Source organism: Mixophyes fleayi, chromosome 11 (assembly GCF_038048845.1).
Source record: "Mixophyes fleayi isolate aMixFle1 chromosome 11, aMixFle1.hap1, whole genome shotgun sequence".
NCBI classification, from domain to species: Eukaryota; Metazoa; Chordata; class Amphibia; order Anura; family Limnodynastidae; genus Mixophyes; species Mixophyes fleayi.
The window spans coordinates 10,637,779-10,654,986 of NC_134412.1; the positions used below are offsets into that span (position 1 = coordinate 10,637,779).

The 17,208-nt window shown below is 36.4% G+C and overlaps 1 protein-coding gene across 2 annotated transcripts in view; it reads left to right on the plus strand.

The window, feature by feature from the left end:
- LOC142107842 (B-cell receptor CD22-like) overlaps positions 1 to 15,713 on the plus strand; it is a 39,611-nt gene extending 23,898 nt beyond the window's left edge. For both annotated transcript variants that reach the window (XM_075191475.1, XM_075191474.1), the window contains 7 exons: positions 2,031 to 2,303; positions 4,582 to 4,830; positions 8,197 to 8,293; positions 8,794 to 8,845; positions 9,411 to 9,529; positions 10,995 to 11,064; positions 15,252 to 15,713. In XM_075191475.1, coding sequence (XP_075047576.1) covers positions 2,031 to 2,303; positions 4,582 to 4,830; positions 8,197 to 8,293; positions 8,794 to 8,845; positions 9,411 to 9,529; positions 10,995 to 11,064; positions 15,252 to 15,392 — 1,001 coding nt within the window. In that variant the 3' untranslated portion in view covers positions 15,393 to 15,713. The remainder of the gene's footprint in view (positions 1 to 2,030; positions 2,304 to 4,581; positions 4,831 to 8,196; positions 8,294 to 8,793; positions 8,846 to 9,410; positions 9,530 to 10,994; positions 11,065 to 15,251) is intronic.
- Positions 15,714 to 17,208: the final 1,495 nt, after the last annotated feature.

A 17,208-nucleotide genomic window follows, 5' to 3' on the forward strand; every position in this document is an offset into this window, starting at 1 on the left:
CAGTCATGGCCAAAAGTTTTGAGAATGACACAAGTATTGGTTTTCACAATGTTTGCTGCTTCAGTGTTTTTAGAGCTTTTTGGCAGATGTTGCTATGGTATACTGATGTAAAGTTACAAGCATTTCATAAGTGTCCAAGGCTTTTATTGACAATTACAGTAAGTTTATGCAAAGAGTCAATAATTGCAGTGTTGATCCTTCTTATTGAAGACATCTGCTATTCGCCCTGGCATGCTGTCAATCAACTTCTGGAGCACATACTGACTGACGGCCGCCCATTCTTGCCTAATCAATGTTTGGGGTTTGTCAGAATTTGTGAGTTTTTGTTTGTCCACCGGCCTCTTGAGGATTAACCACAAATTCTCAATGAGATTAAGGTCTAGGGAGTTTTTGGCCATGGATCCAAAATTTTGATGTTTTGATCCCCAAGTTATCCCTTTTGCCTTATGGCTAGGTGCTACATCATGCTGGAAAAGGCATTGTCCGTCAACAAACTGTTCTTGGATGGTTGGGAAAATTTGCTCTTGGAGGATGTTTTGGTACCATTCTTTATTCATGGCTGTGTTCTTAGGCAAAATTGTGAGTGAGCCCACTCACTTGGCTGAGAAACAACCCCACGCATGAATGGTCTCTGGATTCTTTACTGTTGGCATGACACAGGGCTGATGGTAACGCTCACTTTTCCTTCTCCAGACAAGAGTTTTTTCCAAATGTTCCAAACAATCTGAGAGGGGATTTATCAGAGAAAATGACTTTAACCCAGTCCTCAGCAGTCCAATCCCTGTACCTTTTGTAGAATACCAGTCTGACCCTGATGTACCAAATAAAAAACTTAAAAATCCATCAATTGTATTAAAGTGCCATACCAACAAGACACTCTGATATTTTAATACATCAGTATATTTTAAATAACATGTGTACTTATATACAAAAATAGAACTGAAATGTTTTTGTTTTGTTTTTTGCTTTTTTACGGTTTTTTTCAAATTCGTCATTTTCCAGAATACTCTCATTGGGCCTGAGTCATTAGGGCACACATACCGAGCGCATAGTGCCTTTGTTTTCAGTAAATCAGCTCTGCGTACTCCTAAAGTCAGCAAGGAACGGATCTAAAGATACGTGTGGTGTTGACTACCGGTGTAGCTTCACTCTGCTCTACTGGACCAGGCACTGCAGGATGCATACAATATGCATATGGAATATTACATCTCAATAGAACGCACACACAAAAAAATTAAGCGATTAACATTGTCTGTCAATAATATCGTCATTTATGATTATAAATGTGAATTTCATTAAAAAAAAAATTGATAATTTTTTTCCTTTGAAAAACATTTATTAGGCTGTCTTTAATGTGTACTGTACATAACATACATGTTTACAGTTGCTCCTGATTGAAGACACATGTTATAGTATGCATATGATACTGATATCACTGGGACTCGACACTTAGACTAGCCCTATAGCTGGTGCAAGAGAAACCGCAGAAAAACAAGTAGCTTTGAGGTACGCAGAGCTGGAATCGGATGTGGCTGTATGCACTTGAGTTTGGCCACGCCTTCATTGTGCATTAAATACGGCCACACGCCCTTCACCTCACGGTTCACTCCCGAGAATCGTAGACTGTAGTAAGTGTCCTTTGTGTATGCATACGCAGCAGACCTGGCATCGTTGATGGCCGTAAGACCCAGTTCTGGGTATGCGCAGAGTGATTTTGCGAACGATACGCTCAAAACAGCCATATTTGTGCCATTATGACTCAAGCCCATTATGTTTAGTGATGATTTCTATGAACAAAAATTCCGCATTTTGCTCCACTTATTTCTAAACCCTAAACAAGGTAAAATACCTTGAATTTTGAAACTTGCTTATACTTTTCACTCATCTCTATCATTCAACTACTCCTCGAGTTATATTTCATGTTTTAATTTTTTTTTATTTTATCAGTTATTTTCAACATTGATGTTATTTACGAGTATATTCTATGCCTGCTAATCATATACTGAAGTCATTTTGTTTACGCTTATCAGATGCTCCAAAAGATGCAAAGATTACATTTTTAGAAGGATCAAAGAGACAAGACAAAAAGGAAGGAGATTTGGTGACATTGCAGTGTTCAGTTCGGCAAAGTAACCCTAAGTTTACCAGTTATGAGTGGTTCAAAGATAGAAACCCGTACAAGGTTACAGGATTAGAACGCCTGGTGATAAGTATAACATGGATGGATTCTGGCAATTATGCATGTGGAGCCACAAACAATATAGGAGGGATCATATCAGACCTTGTATTTCTTAAGGTCCAGTGTAAGTATACTTTATTACCTATAACTGCATAAGTTCACATTTTGCACACACAGAATGAGCTTGGTCAAACAGGTGCCAGAGAGGAGGTGGAGAAAGAGAACCAAAGAGGGGGTGGTAGGAGGAGAGAGCAAGAGGGTAGGAGAGAACCTGAGAAGGATAGAAAAGGAAAGACACAGAGAGAGAGAGATCAAGAGAGGAGGGACGTAGAATGAACCAGAGAGAGAAGGGGACAGGAATGAGGGAATCAAAAGAAGAGAGATAACCAGGTAGGTGGGGATGGGATCTGGAGAGGTTGTGAGAGAAGAGAGAACCAAAAAGGGGGGAGAGGAGAGAGAACTAGGTGGAAGCAGGACCAGAGAGGGCACGGGGTGGGAGCTGGGGGTAGAGTAAAGAACCAGAGAAAAAGAATCAGAGACAGTTAGAAAACAGTAATCCCCTATGAATAACATGGAAAGATGGGAGAAAGTTTAGAAAGAGAAGCATGGGAGAGGGATAATAAATGGGGACAATGGAGGATTTGGGTGGAGGAAGGGTATTCTTAGAAAAGTATGGAGTGTGCCTGATTTTTTTGAGCAGTGCAGAATAGATATCACCTTTTGCAGAATGTAACTACAAAAATTAGATAAAGCTGTGGAGAGTGCCCATTATAATGGGCCATCATTCCTGCATGGAGGGACCCATGGGCCTTTTCAATACCATAAAAGGACTTGAATTTTGCACCAACTCAGAGTTGGTGACTTCAGGCCTGGTGCTAAACTTAGAATGCGACCTATTTTGCACCATCCAAGTTCTACAGGTCATTTTGTGGTACATGTTAGGTACATTTCATAATTTAACTCCACATTATCTTTGTAAATGTACCCTTCTGTGTCTTCAGTGCATCATCCATCCTTTATAGAAACCTTTACTACATCACACAATGGGCAAATCATGGGCGTCGCCTACTGTGTTCTTCTGTAAAATCCTTATATTTGGCGAACAGTGATGGCACTTGTGCCAGGTGACTCATTTGAATTAATGAGCTATGAATTCTTACCTGTTAGTGAAGGCAACACACAATTAGACACCATACAAACTTATTTTATTTTAAACAAACACATAAAATGAATAATGTACTTCCCATTGTAATTTTTGTAAAAAATTATATTAGTAGTAAACTTGGGGGCATTAGTTGTTAATCTGTAAGTTGTATTGTGGTTTGGACGATAATGATGTCATTGTCCAACGATGCTAATGATGCAATATTTCAGATTTTCCAAATTTGCATAAGTACATGTGTGGCTAATTCTAACAGCCATCTGGCCAGTGAGCGAAACGCGCGTCGGCGTCTGTGTTGCACCTTTCCTTATGCTATGTACCTCAAGGATCGCCTCCCAGTTTACTTTAGGCAGGGAAATTTCACAAAACCCCGCGAATCCTGTACTTAGCTTTATCATTCTCCTATGTCTTTACCTAAATCTATCAGAATTTAGCGCTACGAGTTATGTATGAGAGGGACTTTTGCTATGAGTCTATATCAGACTCTTAAGCTATGAGCCTATACCAGACTCTTAAGTTATAATACTACCTCCCACAAGCTCCATAGGAGAACTCTATCTTTGATGCTATTGTAAGTTTATCCTAAGCCCCATGTCGGTTGACACTTTAGTTAGAATAATTTCACTTAACCGCTATTATCATTGGTGCTTGGATAACAAAACGATTAGCTAAATCCATCCACTTTACATATAATATTAAGTGTTACATAGCTGTAATCTAGTGCCATTTAAGCCTGTTATTTTACATATATAAGAGGATTAAGGTGAGACCTTGCAAAATCGTTTTGCATTTTAATCACTATTCACAACTTTTATCTACCTTTTTAATTATTTCGCTCAATTCTTGTCCATTTTAATCAATCTAATAAAAGTTAAATCTTAATGAGCATCCACGGAGTGCCTCAATTTACACTGTCTTTTCTTTCTCTGCAATATTCAAAATATATCAGTGTCTGGGTGCACCCCCCGGTTTGAATTTTTTTCTTCGGGTTAATCAGGATTTATTATACTCTATGCTCGCATTATTTTACCTAGTGCGGTTCTTCCATCCCAGTTTTTTATCTGTTTAACAGAGCAGATTGGCCTGTGTATAGGAAACTTTACTTATCAATAGATCATATTTACGTTAAACCAGGAAAGACTTGCTTACTGAGATCTCTTTAAGAATTCATTTTAAGGATAGGAAGATAGGAAAAATATGTTTGATAACCTTAATATATTTGTTGTATGTCAATTTGCAGATGCTCCACGAAATGTGAGTTTATCCATCACCCCTGGAAATCATGTAACTGAATACACTGATGTGACGCTGACATGCAAAGCCCAATCCATCCCAGCAGAGTGTCAGTACTTGTGGTTTCGAAATGATCACATGCTCGAATCAAATCACCTGATCAACATAAAACGCAGTGATGCAGGAGAGTATTACTGCACTGCAAGAAATACTGTTGGAGTAATAAAATCAGAGACTGTCTATCTACATGTTTCATGTGAGTTCTCCAGCTAATCTGCCCCAATCAGTCACTTCTGAACTTTTGATGTCATCACCTCAGTCTACATTAGGATAACTTGTGTATTGTAAGGATTAATGCCCCCCCTCCCTCCCTGGGCCATAATTTATTAAGAAAATTTGAAGTCACCTTAACTGCAGCCTGGTACACTTACGTAATCAGAAGAAATCTATGGTGACTTCTAATATCCATGTAATTTATAACAAGACATGTATTAATATTTATATATATATATATATATATATATATATATATATATATATATATATATATATATATATATATATATATAATATTTATATAGATCTATATATATATATATATATGATAATATATATATATATATATATATATCTATATATAACTATATCTACACTACTATATATACATATATATGTATATATATATATATATATATATATATATAGAGAGAGAGAGAGAGAGAGAGAGAGAGAGAGATAGATATAGATATATAAATATATATATATATATATATATATATATATTAAGGGTGTGCACCGGCCACTTTTGGTGTTTTGGGTTTTGGGTTCTAATTAGCTTGAGGTTTTGGGTTCTGATTTGTTTTGCCAAAACACCTGACGAAAGGTTTTGGTTCTGATTTCGGGTTTTGGGTTCTGATTTTTTTTTAAAAAAGCATAAAAAGCGCTAAAATCCAGTTTTTTTGTCTTTTTTACACTCCTACACTATTATTAACCTCAATAACAATCAATAACAATCATTTCCACTAATTTCCAGTCTATTCTGAACACCTCACACCTCACAATATTCTTTTTAGTCCAAAACGTTGCACCGCGGTAGCTTTCTGGACTGCGTAGTGGAGTGGCCCCGGTACCCAATTTGGTACCGGGGCCACAATACCTCCTCCAACTGGTCTCAATTCCACTGCACATATGGCTGCTCCTACATCCTCTGCAGCATATAGAGGGTGGAGTTCTAGCGCGTCACTACCTCTTGTTTGCGATCATGACAGTGCATTTTAATTATTTTTGGATTTGCCCCCAACACTGAATGTAGTTTAATATCTGATACGCATCTATCTGGACTGCGTAGTGGAGTGGCCCCGGTACCCAATTTGGTACCGGTCCACAATATATCACCCTCAACAGGTCTGAATTCCACTGCACAGATGGCGGACACCAGATGGACGTCTAAAACCAACATAGGTGTTAAGACCGCAGTTCCTCTTTTTTGGGACTGCACAAACAATTAACGTAGTAATATAAATGGAAGTTACTATTTATTTGAACTACATAAAGAAGGAACGTAGTAATAAAAATGGCAGTTCCTCTTTTTTGTAACTACAAAAACAAAGAACGTAGTAATATAAATGGAAGTTACTATTTTTTGGAACTACTGAAATAAAGAAAGTATTAATAGAATCGGCAGTTACTCCTTTTTTGAACTACATAAAGAAAGAACGTAGTAAATGTAATATAGATTGCAGTACCTATTCTCTTGCACTGCTTAAAAATTGAACGTATTAAATGTAATATAGATTGCAGTACCTATTCTCTGGAACTGCTTAAAGAATGACCGTAGTAATAGAACTGGCAGTTCCTATTTTTTGGAACTACAGAAATAATGAACGTAGTAATAGAAATGGCAGGTCCTCTATATTGGGACTGCAAGAATATATTGCTCTATAATATTTTTTATACTTTTTCAATTATTTTTTTAGATTTTTATTTTTTTTGGGAGATTTTTTTTACATTTTTTTAAAAGATTTTTGGCTAATTAACAAATTGATATGGACTTATCAGAAACAAATACAGGATAAAAGCACCACTGGACACAGCAGCACAGACACTGGCCAAAGCACCACTGGAATCAGCAGGACAGAGCACTGGGAAAAGTACTACTGCACTCAGCAGGACAAAGCACCACTAGACTAAATAAATCAGCAGGACAGAGCACTGGACAAACTACTAATTCACTCAGCAGGACAAAGCACCACTTTTGTAAAGTTATCAACAGGACAGAGCACTGGGAAAAGAACTACTGCACTCAGCAGGACAAAGCACCACTAGACTAAATAAATCAGCAGGACAGAGCACTGGACAAACTACTAATTCACTTAGCAGGACAAAGCACCACTTTTGGAAAGTTATCAGCAGGACAGAGCACATCAACCTCCCTCTTCAGTACCACAGGGAGAATGAAGATGGCGGCCACGAGCGGGGCATTTATGAGATCTGAGTCTCGCGAGATCTGACACGAGACTTGGATGTCATAGCCTCGTTTTGGATGTATTTGGCGGCCGGAAGTTCCCGAACAGTGCTCGGGATCCGCACTGTTCGAGTGGGCTCAGATTTGCGAAATTCGCGCCCACTCATCTCTAATATATATGTATATATATATTTATTATATTTGTCATTTAATCAAACTTTAGCTGTCATTTTGTAGAATGTACTAAATAAATGAGAACTAGTATCTAGTCTCTTGCATACACCCAGTATGCAATATGTAACAGGCTATATATATATATATATATATATATATATGTAACTTGTTATATTACCTCTTGCATACCAAGTGTATGCAATAGACTAGATACTAGTTCTCATTTATTTAGTACATTCTACAAAATGACAGCTACAATTTGATTGGTTGCTATAGGCAACATCTCCAATTTTTCAAACCCGTAATTTAGTAAATATACCCCTTAAACTGTAAAGAGCAAGAACAGGATTGATATGTCTACAAATTGCTCCTGCATCTATAATATTATTAACATTATTTATATATTGTTATAGCATATTATGACTTACAAAGAATGTTTAATCACTCACATCAGTCCCTGCCCCAGTGGAGCTTACAATCTAAATTTTCGCACAAACAATTTTGTCCAAAGCTACTTAACCTACCAGGATGTTTTTGGACCGTTGGAGGAAAATCTATGCAAACAAAGAGATGACATACAATCTCCACACAGTGATCAGGTAACAGGTACATTTTAGTCATCGTAGGTCATTATAATTAGTAGAAACAACTGAAATATGGAAACATCAGCTTTGTTACAGTTTTACATAATTAAACACAACACTAGTTACAGCTGACAAAAAAATCCCATTATCTCTTCATTATTACCAGTCATTAATTGCATACTGCCTTGTCAACAACTTCGGTGGCAATCGTTAGCGTTCAAGAATTCCATCTGCAATAGAAAATACAAACATTCTACTACATAAAATCATTATTATTATTATTATTATTATTATTATTATTATTATTATTATTATTATTATTCTCCAATGTATCTGTAAAGCGTTATATTATATTTTCATGTATATAGACTTAATGTATGCTTGTGTTCTTGTTCTGCAGATAGCCATTATACCATAGGCATATTTGTATCATCAGCTCTTGGGTCCCTAATTTTCCTGATCATTCTTGTCAGTCTCGTTGCTTATTTCAGAGTCTGGTAAGTTATTTTCTGCGGAATAAAAAACATTTCATAAATTCATTGGGGGCTACTGTACATGTAATTAAATTCCCACCCTGGGGTAAATGTATCAAGCTGAGAGTTTTCCGGCGGGTTTGAAAAACCAATCAGATTCTAGCTGTCATTTATGTAGTACATTCTACAAAATGATAGCTAAAATCTGATTGGTTGTTATAGGCAACATCTTCACTTTTCAAACCCGCCGGAAAACTCTCATCTTGATACATTACCCCCCTGTCTCTTCTCACAGCCTAATCCTAATCTATTCTTCCAAGCGCACATTTGACCCTTTACACTTAACCTTTAATTTCAACAATACATTTAATGAAAGAAAGATACACCTCTATGTAACAACATATGCATATACATTTTAAACAAGTGTTACAAGCTATAACAAACACACCTGACAATAAAGCAGGAAACAGCTGTATATATAGAAGCATCTCAATAATTGTTGTCTTTCATTTTTCCAATGTCAGGAAGAAGTGTAGCAAAACAGCTGATGACTCATCATTTTTTGTTTTGAAGAAGGTATTGAGATATTCAATTAAGAATATTTGACTGTCTATTTTTCTGTCTTTTTTGGGGGGGGGGGGGAAGAGAGCCAAATTCAATTAAAAGAACCAAAGCTTAGAATAATAAAATATAGGAAATATTTTTATATGGGTTGTTATTTTTTTATTTTATTTTTTTAAAAAGTGTTCAAAAATTTGAAATTGAGATTGTTTTATTAAAATATTAAGAGTGGTGTCAGGCAGGGTGTTCTGTATTCAGCGTGTAGCTGCTCAAAGAATTTGGAACTTTTACACTATCATGGGTATACACAGATATTTGTACTATATTTGCAGTATTTACAGAATGTATCTGATCTAGTGTGAAACTAACTAAGTATATACACTAGCTGCCACATGGTAGCATAAAGAGAGAATAAATTCCCACCTTGTGAAACAATTATATGTTAGGCACAGAGAGGGTGCTCATCTAACACCCCTGTAAATTGTTACAATTTCTTATTAAATACACCTACATAAAGTGTAAAATAGTAACTAATAGAATTGATTATTTGCTTCTGTGAAACATAATCTTTATTTTACAGTCACACAATGAGAACCATCAGGAACAACAGACCCCATCGCCAGGCAGCTCATCTGAACGACTCAACTATTCTACATTGAAATTTCCTACTGTCAACAATGGACAGATCAACTCGCCCAGGTCTGAACTGATAAAACTGTATTTTAATGAGATAAGAAATGGGATTGGCCTGTATGACAATAACATCATATTAAATCTTCATGTACATATAAGACGAAAATATGAAAAACAAAATCACAGTTTATAAAGAAAAAAAATCTTATTATTCTTTCAAAATAGAAATGAAGGGGCTGTTTGCCTTGCGTGAAATATGAACATTTATATTCAGCCACAAAAACTGATTGCATGTGTGCGTAACAAGATTTGGTCATCTCTGACACTTGCCTTTGTGACTGGAGAGGGAAGAGGTGCTCTGACATAGATGCTGTAAAGTAGGAGCATGTTGGTGTAATCGTATCTGAGGCAGACTGGCACAGAAGTGCATATATACGTGTCAGGTGCCATAACTCTTGCTGTTGCCTGGTGGATAGTAAAAATGCAGACTGATAAGGATGCACAATTGGCACCTCTAGCTATCCACTTCTGATTGGACGATTGTAGATTGACCTCTTAGCTCATTGCTAGTGAAAATTCTCAGAGGAGAAAAAGGATACGGTCCTATGGAAAACCAGCCCACGTGGCAGCCTTATTATATACATCACCAAAAAATATGTAGATTTGACATTGATAGATTCTACTTTCGGCTTATTTCATGGAAAAAAAAATTAAATCCAATAATGATCTTATATGTCAACTGTTGTCATTTGTGTAAAGTTCGATAATTCAATGGAAATTTTTAAACTTTAGAACTATTTGAAAAACCTAGCTAAATTTGAGCAAGAGAAATTGAATCAAACATGTTCTTGGCTAAACTGATACACTTTAGCATTCTTCCAATGTGAATGATGAATCTGACGTTAAAATACTAGTTAGTATTTAAATTTGTTTTCTAAATACTATTTTTTTTAAAAAATAGTCAAAGGTTCTAATTTTAATGCAAACAGCAATGTGATTGCAAGATTCAATTTTCAGACCACATTACTGAACCGAAATATCTTGAAGATTGTTTTGTGAACATGTCCCTTACACCAGTGAAATTCATATTTCAATCCGGTTTGAAATGTTTAAGCAACTCTAGTCTTCAACTACACATTATTAGTATTATTGTTATGTGGCTATATTGGAAATGTATTCTGTTGTCTGGTGTGTGGGATGAGTGACAGGAGTGATCGGTATGTGGCTACCTTAATATGTTCATGGGGCTGAGAGTGTATTTTGTTTTGCTCACACTTTGATCTACCGATGAATGCAGCAAAAGCAAGAACAGTATTAGAAGCATTTGTATAGCACATTCCGTGCAAAAGAGGAACTGTATGGCTTGGGAGTAACATTTTTCTAGGCAAATATTATGAAAGTAAGAAAAGAAAGAATAACTTCATACACAACAGAACAGTTTCACGTTCTGCATGATAGGTCAGGTACTAGTGTGAAACTGCCTTTGAAATCCTGTCATCAGCAGTAAAGTAACTTACTTATCTATGTTTAGGACTGAGATAAAGCAGGAAAATTCGAGTGACATTTACAGCATTGTGAAGAAATCACCCATCACTCCAGAGGTAAATTTGCAAAGTTTATTGCTAGACATGGATCAATAAGTAATTTTATGCAGAAACCTTTTCCTAAATGAATAGATTGTCTTACGTTTCTGAGTGCAGAACTGTTTGAAAACCCAGGAGTTTTATTTCACGGCAAATTTTTGCTCAGAATTTGTGAATTATGGGGATAATGTCTTTTAAGTTCAAACATTGATTCAAAGGATTTATGATTTGAGATGCATGAATTTTACTGCCTAGTTTTTGATTACAGAACTGTGCCAATCGGTTTAGAATTCTGTGGGGGAGTAGGTAGCAGCATGTCACTGAGAGTTTGAGAGCCAAGGGTAGTGTCCGACATTAATGGCGTTAAATTCCTCCCGTGCTGACATATTTCATTGACAGGGGATGCAGCATCTTCAGTGAGTAGTCACTCTCTTGCTGAAGCACTTTACCAACTGGAAAATCACTGATGCTATTATCATCATCATCATCATCAGTTATTTATATAGCGCCACTAATTCCGCAGCGCTGTACAGAGAACTCACTCACATCAGTCCCTGCCCCATTGGAGCTTACAGTCTAAATTCCCTATCATACATACACACACAGACAGACTAGGGTCAATTTTTGATAGCAGCCAATTCACCTGCCAGTATGTTTTTGGAGTGTGGGAGGAAACCGGAGCACCCGGAGGAAACCCACGTAAACACGGGGAGAACATACAAACTCCACACAGATCAGGCCATGGTTGGGAATTGAACTCATGACCCCAGTGCTGTGAGGCAGAAGTGCTTACCACTAAGCCACTGTTTGACACTACTGATATTTAATACATGTGAACTGGATATTGTAACTTCCTAATGTAAGAGATGATGGGCAGACTGACTAGTGCTGGGTACTCTATAAAGTATGTTTCTTTGTGACAATTAAATACACTGGTTGACGTGATATCCCAATGGATTGCCTGTGTATGAGTAGTTAATGGCATTATTGACAAGTTCAGGAAAAAATGTGTTTAGTGCCAGTTAGCGTGAGCATATAGAGAGCGGTAACGGATGAACGGCAATGTGTCTAATGTATATTATTCCTCTGAGACCACCTCCTCTGTGTGGAGAACGATGGTGTGGTGAGTGCTGCCATCCTGCCCCACAAACCAATGCGCTTGGTAGAAACAAGGGTCGTACACTGAGGCTTATGACGGAACAAAGCTTATGTTCTGCTCATGAGCAATTTTGCACTACGTTAATAACCTCTTCAGTGTGCACAGACGAACGGTCATAGTATAGGCCATTGATAGCTACAGCTCACATCAAAAGTCACAATTGGCATGTACACATATTTTCCCCTGGAATCATTTGGAAAGAAAGAGCACCAGACTGGCTGTCTGCTCTTTTTGGAAGGCTATAGACCTGTGCCATTTTTTAAGCTTGTTGGTCGTTTTTTTTGCATTTCATCCACTGTGATTGACCTGGTTCTCCAATGGGAGTGAAATATTTTTGCACATTTTTTCCAAATGTAGACTGATTTGTTAATTAATTAGTGAATTGCTAAAACTTGTCAGAATTTCAAAATCGGTTGAATCAATTCACCCCTATCTATCTAAGTGGTGTTCGATAGTAATTTACTGATAAGCAGTAAAGTTTGGGGGAATTTTTTAAAGGGGACGCTATGATAGCATTATATTATGGGGGGAATGTGAATATATAATATTATTAACTGATTGTTAATGCTGGATATAATTATTTATGTTGCACAATTTGGCATTACATAGTGCCCTCATAATATAATAATTAAATAATTTTCTTCCCTTAATATAATGGAAAACAAGTTTCCCCCATAAGTTAATATTAAATTAAGTTTGCCCCTTAATCAATAAATAATGATTGCCCAAATAATTTAAATGTCAATGGTGCTTTCTCTTATGTTCTGAATGGCAAAATAGCTCAACCAGCATGTTTGAGCTATCAGGCCAATCAGAAGCAGGTATTAAAACTGTCCTGTCTTGTCTTTTGGAGGCCGGTTTGGATGGCGGTTTTAACAAAACAGTTTGGAAAAATATCTGCTGGTGGTTTAGATCTGTCAATCCACCACATATCCCAATCCATTTTAAAACGCAGCCTCAAACCACCCTATAGTTAATGTGGTGGTTTGAACCACTGGACCACCAGCGATGTGTGGTAATTTAGACCGACACCAAACTCGATTCTTTATAAATCTAGCCCTCGGTCAAAAATATATTGTTCAATGCAACCATGCACAACTGGCTTTTTCTAAGTGCAAATTTAAATACTATAATTTCTAGGCCACACAGCTTAGATGGTACAGCGATGGGCAACTTTGTTGCACAGTATTAAACAGCAATTAATCTAATTTGTACATGGAGAAGATAAGAAATAATCAGATAAATCACTGTATGTGTATAATTTTAAGATATGGTAAGCAGGACTTTAGAAAAGATGTCTCAAGTCATGTTCCTCACGGATTTGTGGTCATTTTGGAATGGTCATGTAGAATGGGGATGAGGGAGACAGTATTCTAGGTAATCAGGATAATCTAAGTTGCAGAAAAGTACCAGTGAATACAGCAATAGTCAGTCAATGTTTAGCACAAACCACATAGCATTCGTTCTGCATAAGAGGAACCTTATGGTTTGGGAGTTACATTCTTTTAGGTAAATATGTCCGTTACAAGTAAGAAAAGAAAAGTAAATTCACACATCACAGAACATTTTCGTACATAGCAGAAAACATCAGGCTGTGAAACTGTCTTTGAAATCCTGTAATCGACAGTTAATGTTTTCTGTTTAAGTCTTGAAAATTCTAGTGTCATTAACTTCTGTATTGCATATGTTTGATGCTTATAAATTAAGAAGTATGGCAATAACAACGAGAATAATTTAAGAGAACAGTGATAAAGTGACACCTACAGTAGCCCCAGGAGATACAAGTCAACAGTGGTCTCTACACCTCTACTTGTGACAGAGAAAATATTCTGTGCTGTGTATTTTGTAGCCGGGAATTCTAGTTATTGCAAAGGTAACTGAGTAAAACCTGTTTAATAAAATTAATAAATTTGAACACACAAAAATACAGTAAATAAATAATACAGATCTTGGAAGAAAACAGTCCACTTCTTTTGCAGAGGGAAGGAGGAGAAACCAGTCCAATATAGATGTATCCGATATAGGAGAAATAAAGTCAATAAGTACTGATCTGGTGAAGAATAGGAAAATACTTGCGGTTGATTCCTCCAGTAATATCGGCGATAACTTGTGCCAAAAGTGGGGACACATCCAGGGTAATGAAGAATTGCTGCAAAAGTAGTGGACTGTTTTTTTTCAAGATCTGTAATATTCATTTAGTGTATTTATGTGTTTTACGATCGTTGGGTCCACAGTGGTTTGTTCCATTTAGGAATTGTGTACATACTTATGTGTGTTACCCATAGGTTCAAATTTATTAATTTTATTAGACAGGTTTTATTCAGTTACCTTCTCATGATCATCTTCAAGTTTTATTTAAGCGCTGAAAACTTTGCAATAACTGTTTAGGGAGATTAGACTCTCCCCCTTTTTCTAGCTGCTGAATCATTGTATACACCACTAGCCAGCTGTGAGCACCAAACACACATATATATATATATATATATATATATATATATATATTGGGACTTCTACTAGGGGCCTGATTCATTAAGGATCCTAACTTGAGAAACTTCTTATTTCAGTCTCCTGGACAAAACCATGTTACAATGCAATGGGTGCAAATTAATATTCTGTTTTGCACATAAGTTAAATACTGACTGTTTTTTTTTATGTAGCACACAAATATCAACTTTGAATTTCAGTGTACAAATAAGCTTCAAGTATTTGTGTGCTACATGAAAAAACAGTCAGTATTTAACTTATGTGCAAAACAGAATACTAATTTGCACCCCTTGCATTGTACAATGGTTTTGTCCAGGAGACTGAAATAAGAAGTTTCTCAAGTTAAGATCCTTAATGAATCAGGCCTCTAGTATTTAAGTTTGAGAAAACCCTGTAGGAACATTATTTTCTTTCGTGCCATAAATTACACAGCTAAGTTGAGAATGTTTTATTATGGAAAAACCATGTCATTCTGTACTTCCCACTTGATGCTTGGTTGCTCTTAGCCCAGCACTGGAAGGATGACTAATCTTTAATATAAAGTATCTTCTTGCAATTCTAGTATGAGAACATTGAATCTTCAAAGAAGACCCATGAAGAAACCCAAGATGAGATTCACTACTCAATCATTGCCAACTTAACTAGAGAGGGTACAGTACACCTGCAAGCCCCGGAGGTGGAATACGCCATGCTCAAACATTAATAAAATATTTCAGAAAGGAATTTTATATGCGATTTTGCTTCCTACCGTATTTGAAGAAAATTGAATCTTTGCAATACCTAAAGACTTTTATAAATGAAAAATGATAATGTAAGAGGCATTTATCCACATATGTGAAAGAAATTATTTGGTATTTTATGGTCATCTGCATTCACTTTAGTTCTTTCTGTCTGGCAGCTACATAATCAGATCTTCCAATGTCCGTAATAATGAGCAGAGTTGTGCGCTGACCCCCGTGTTTTGGCTTTGGATGCGGTTATGTGGTTAAATGTGTTCGTGTTTTGGTTTTGTGACAGTTTTTTTCCCAAAAAAATCGCTAAAGTTTTTGGTTTTGGATCTGGATTTAATTAAAAATTGTGAAAAGTAGGTAAATAATGTCATTTTGAGCTGTTTTGGCTCCAATATTACTAATTATAGCATTAACATTCATTTATAGTCATTTCCAATACACACACATAAGGATGTGTAAATGTTACCCACAATGACAATCACCCCAATACTCGCAAGTTTACCCCCAGGGTACAAAATCTTTATTAGTGACTCAAGTCCTACCCCAGTTCTTCCAAACTTTGAATTGATGCGCATGTAACCATATGTGACTGCCACCTATCATCGAGAGAAAAATAAAACTTTTAGAACAAACATTTGCTCCTGGACCATTTAATTGGGCCAGTAAACAAATAGACCTTGTACATTTGGTACTGGTATACTCAGAAGAACTAGGCAATTCAATGTTGATGTAAAAATTGAGGTCACATGCATTGGGTTAAAGTAATTATGAGAAGAATCACGGAAAGGTATTTTTTACTAAATTGTCCTTATTATATTTCCATACATGCGCCATGAAATAAAACAATATGTATATTCTAATAGGCATCCAAACAAAAGCTATCTGCTCTGGAAAGAATAATGAACTTGTGTAGACTAAAGAACAATAAGGTTAATTCCTGTTAACCTAGCAAATTGCCAAAATGTAAATAAGGGGACCGGTCATGAAGTACAATGGCTCAAAAACACTTAATAATCTGATGCGTGAAACTTGACCATCCACAAATGGCCAAACTCATTCATTGAATGTCGCTGCTAATAAGCCAGATCGCAACATGTGTGGGCTCCATGTTGGCTGAAGAGCTTCATACATTCAGCTATAGCTAGAGGGTGCAATTCTTTCATTATGAGATATTAGAATGACAATCTGTATTTTCTTATGACATTACTGTAAAAATTGCGATGCTATATGTGTGTTTTTTTTAATCATTTTGATATTTGAAAATGTGAATTATTTCTCTTTATTTGTACATAATAAAACATGTTTTAATATAGAAGGTTTCATATGTCAATATTACAGCTTTTCAATTCATTTGAAGTATACCATAGTTACAAAAGAAAGACCAGAGCGAATATAGTGCGATATGTGCTAATGAAAATACTGTATAGCCGCAGTGCTCCAATCTTGTATCAGAATGGTGCCATATGAAATGGCTGTCACGGTAATAGGGTTTCTGGGATCCGTCTCGGGACCCCAGGGACCAGCTGTGGCAGGAGTGTAGTGGAAACTGGAGGGCTGGATAAATGTCTTGCTCATAGAGCTGCTTGCAGGTGCAAAGAAGGTGAATCCACATGAGGAATAACTACCAAGTTATTTATTTCAGCAGCAGAATGAAGCTGAATTCACACAAATGGTTAATGGTTGTAATTCAGATTACAACAACAGGTGAAGTTGAATTCACACAAATGGTTAATGGTTTGCAATTCAAATAACAGATGAAGTTGAATTCACACGAATGGTTAAAGGTTT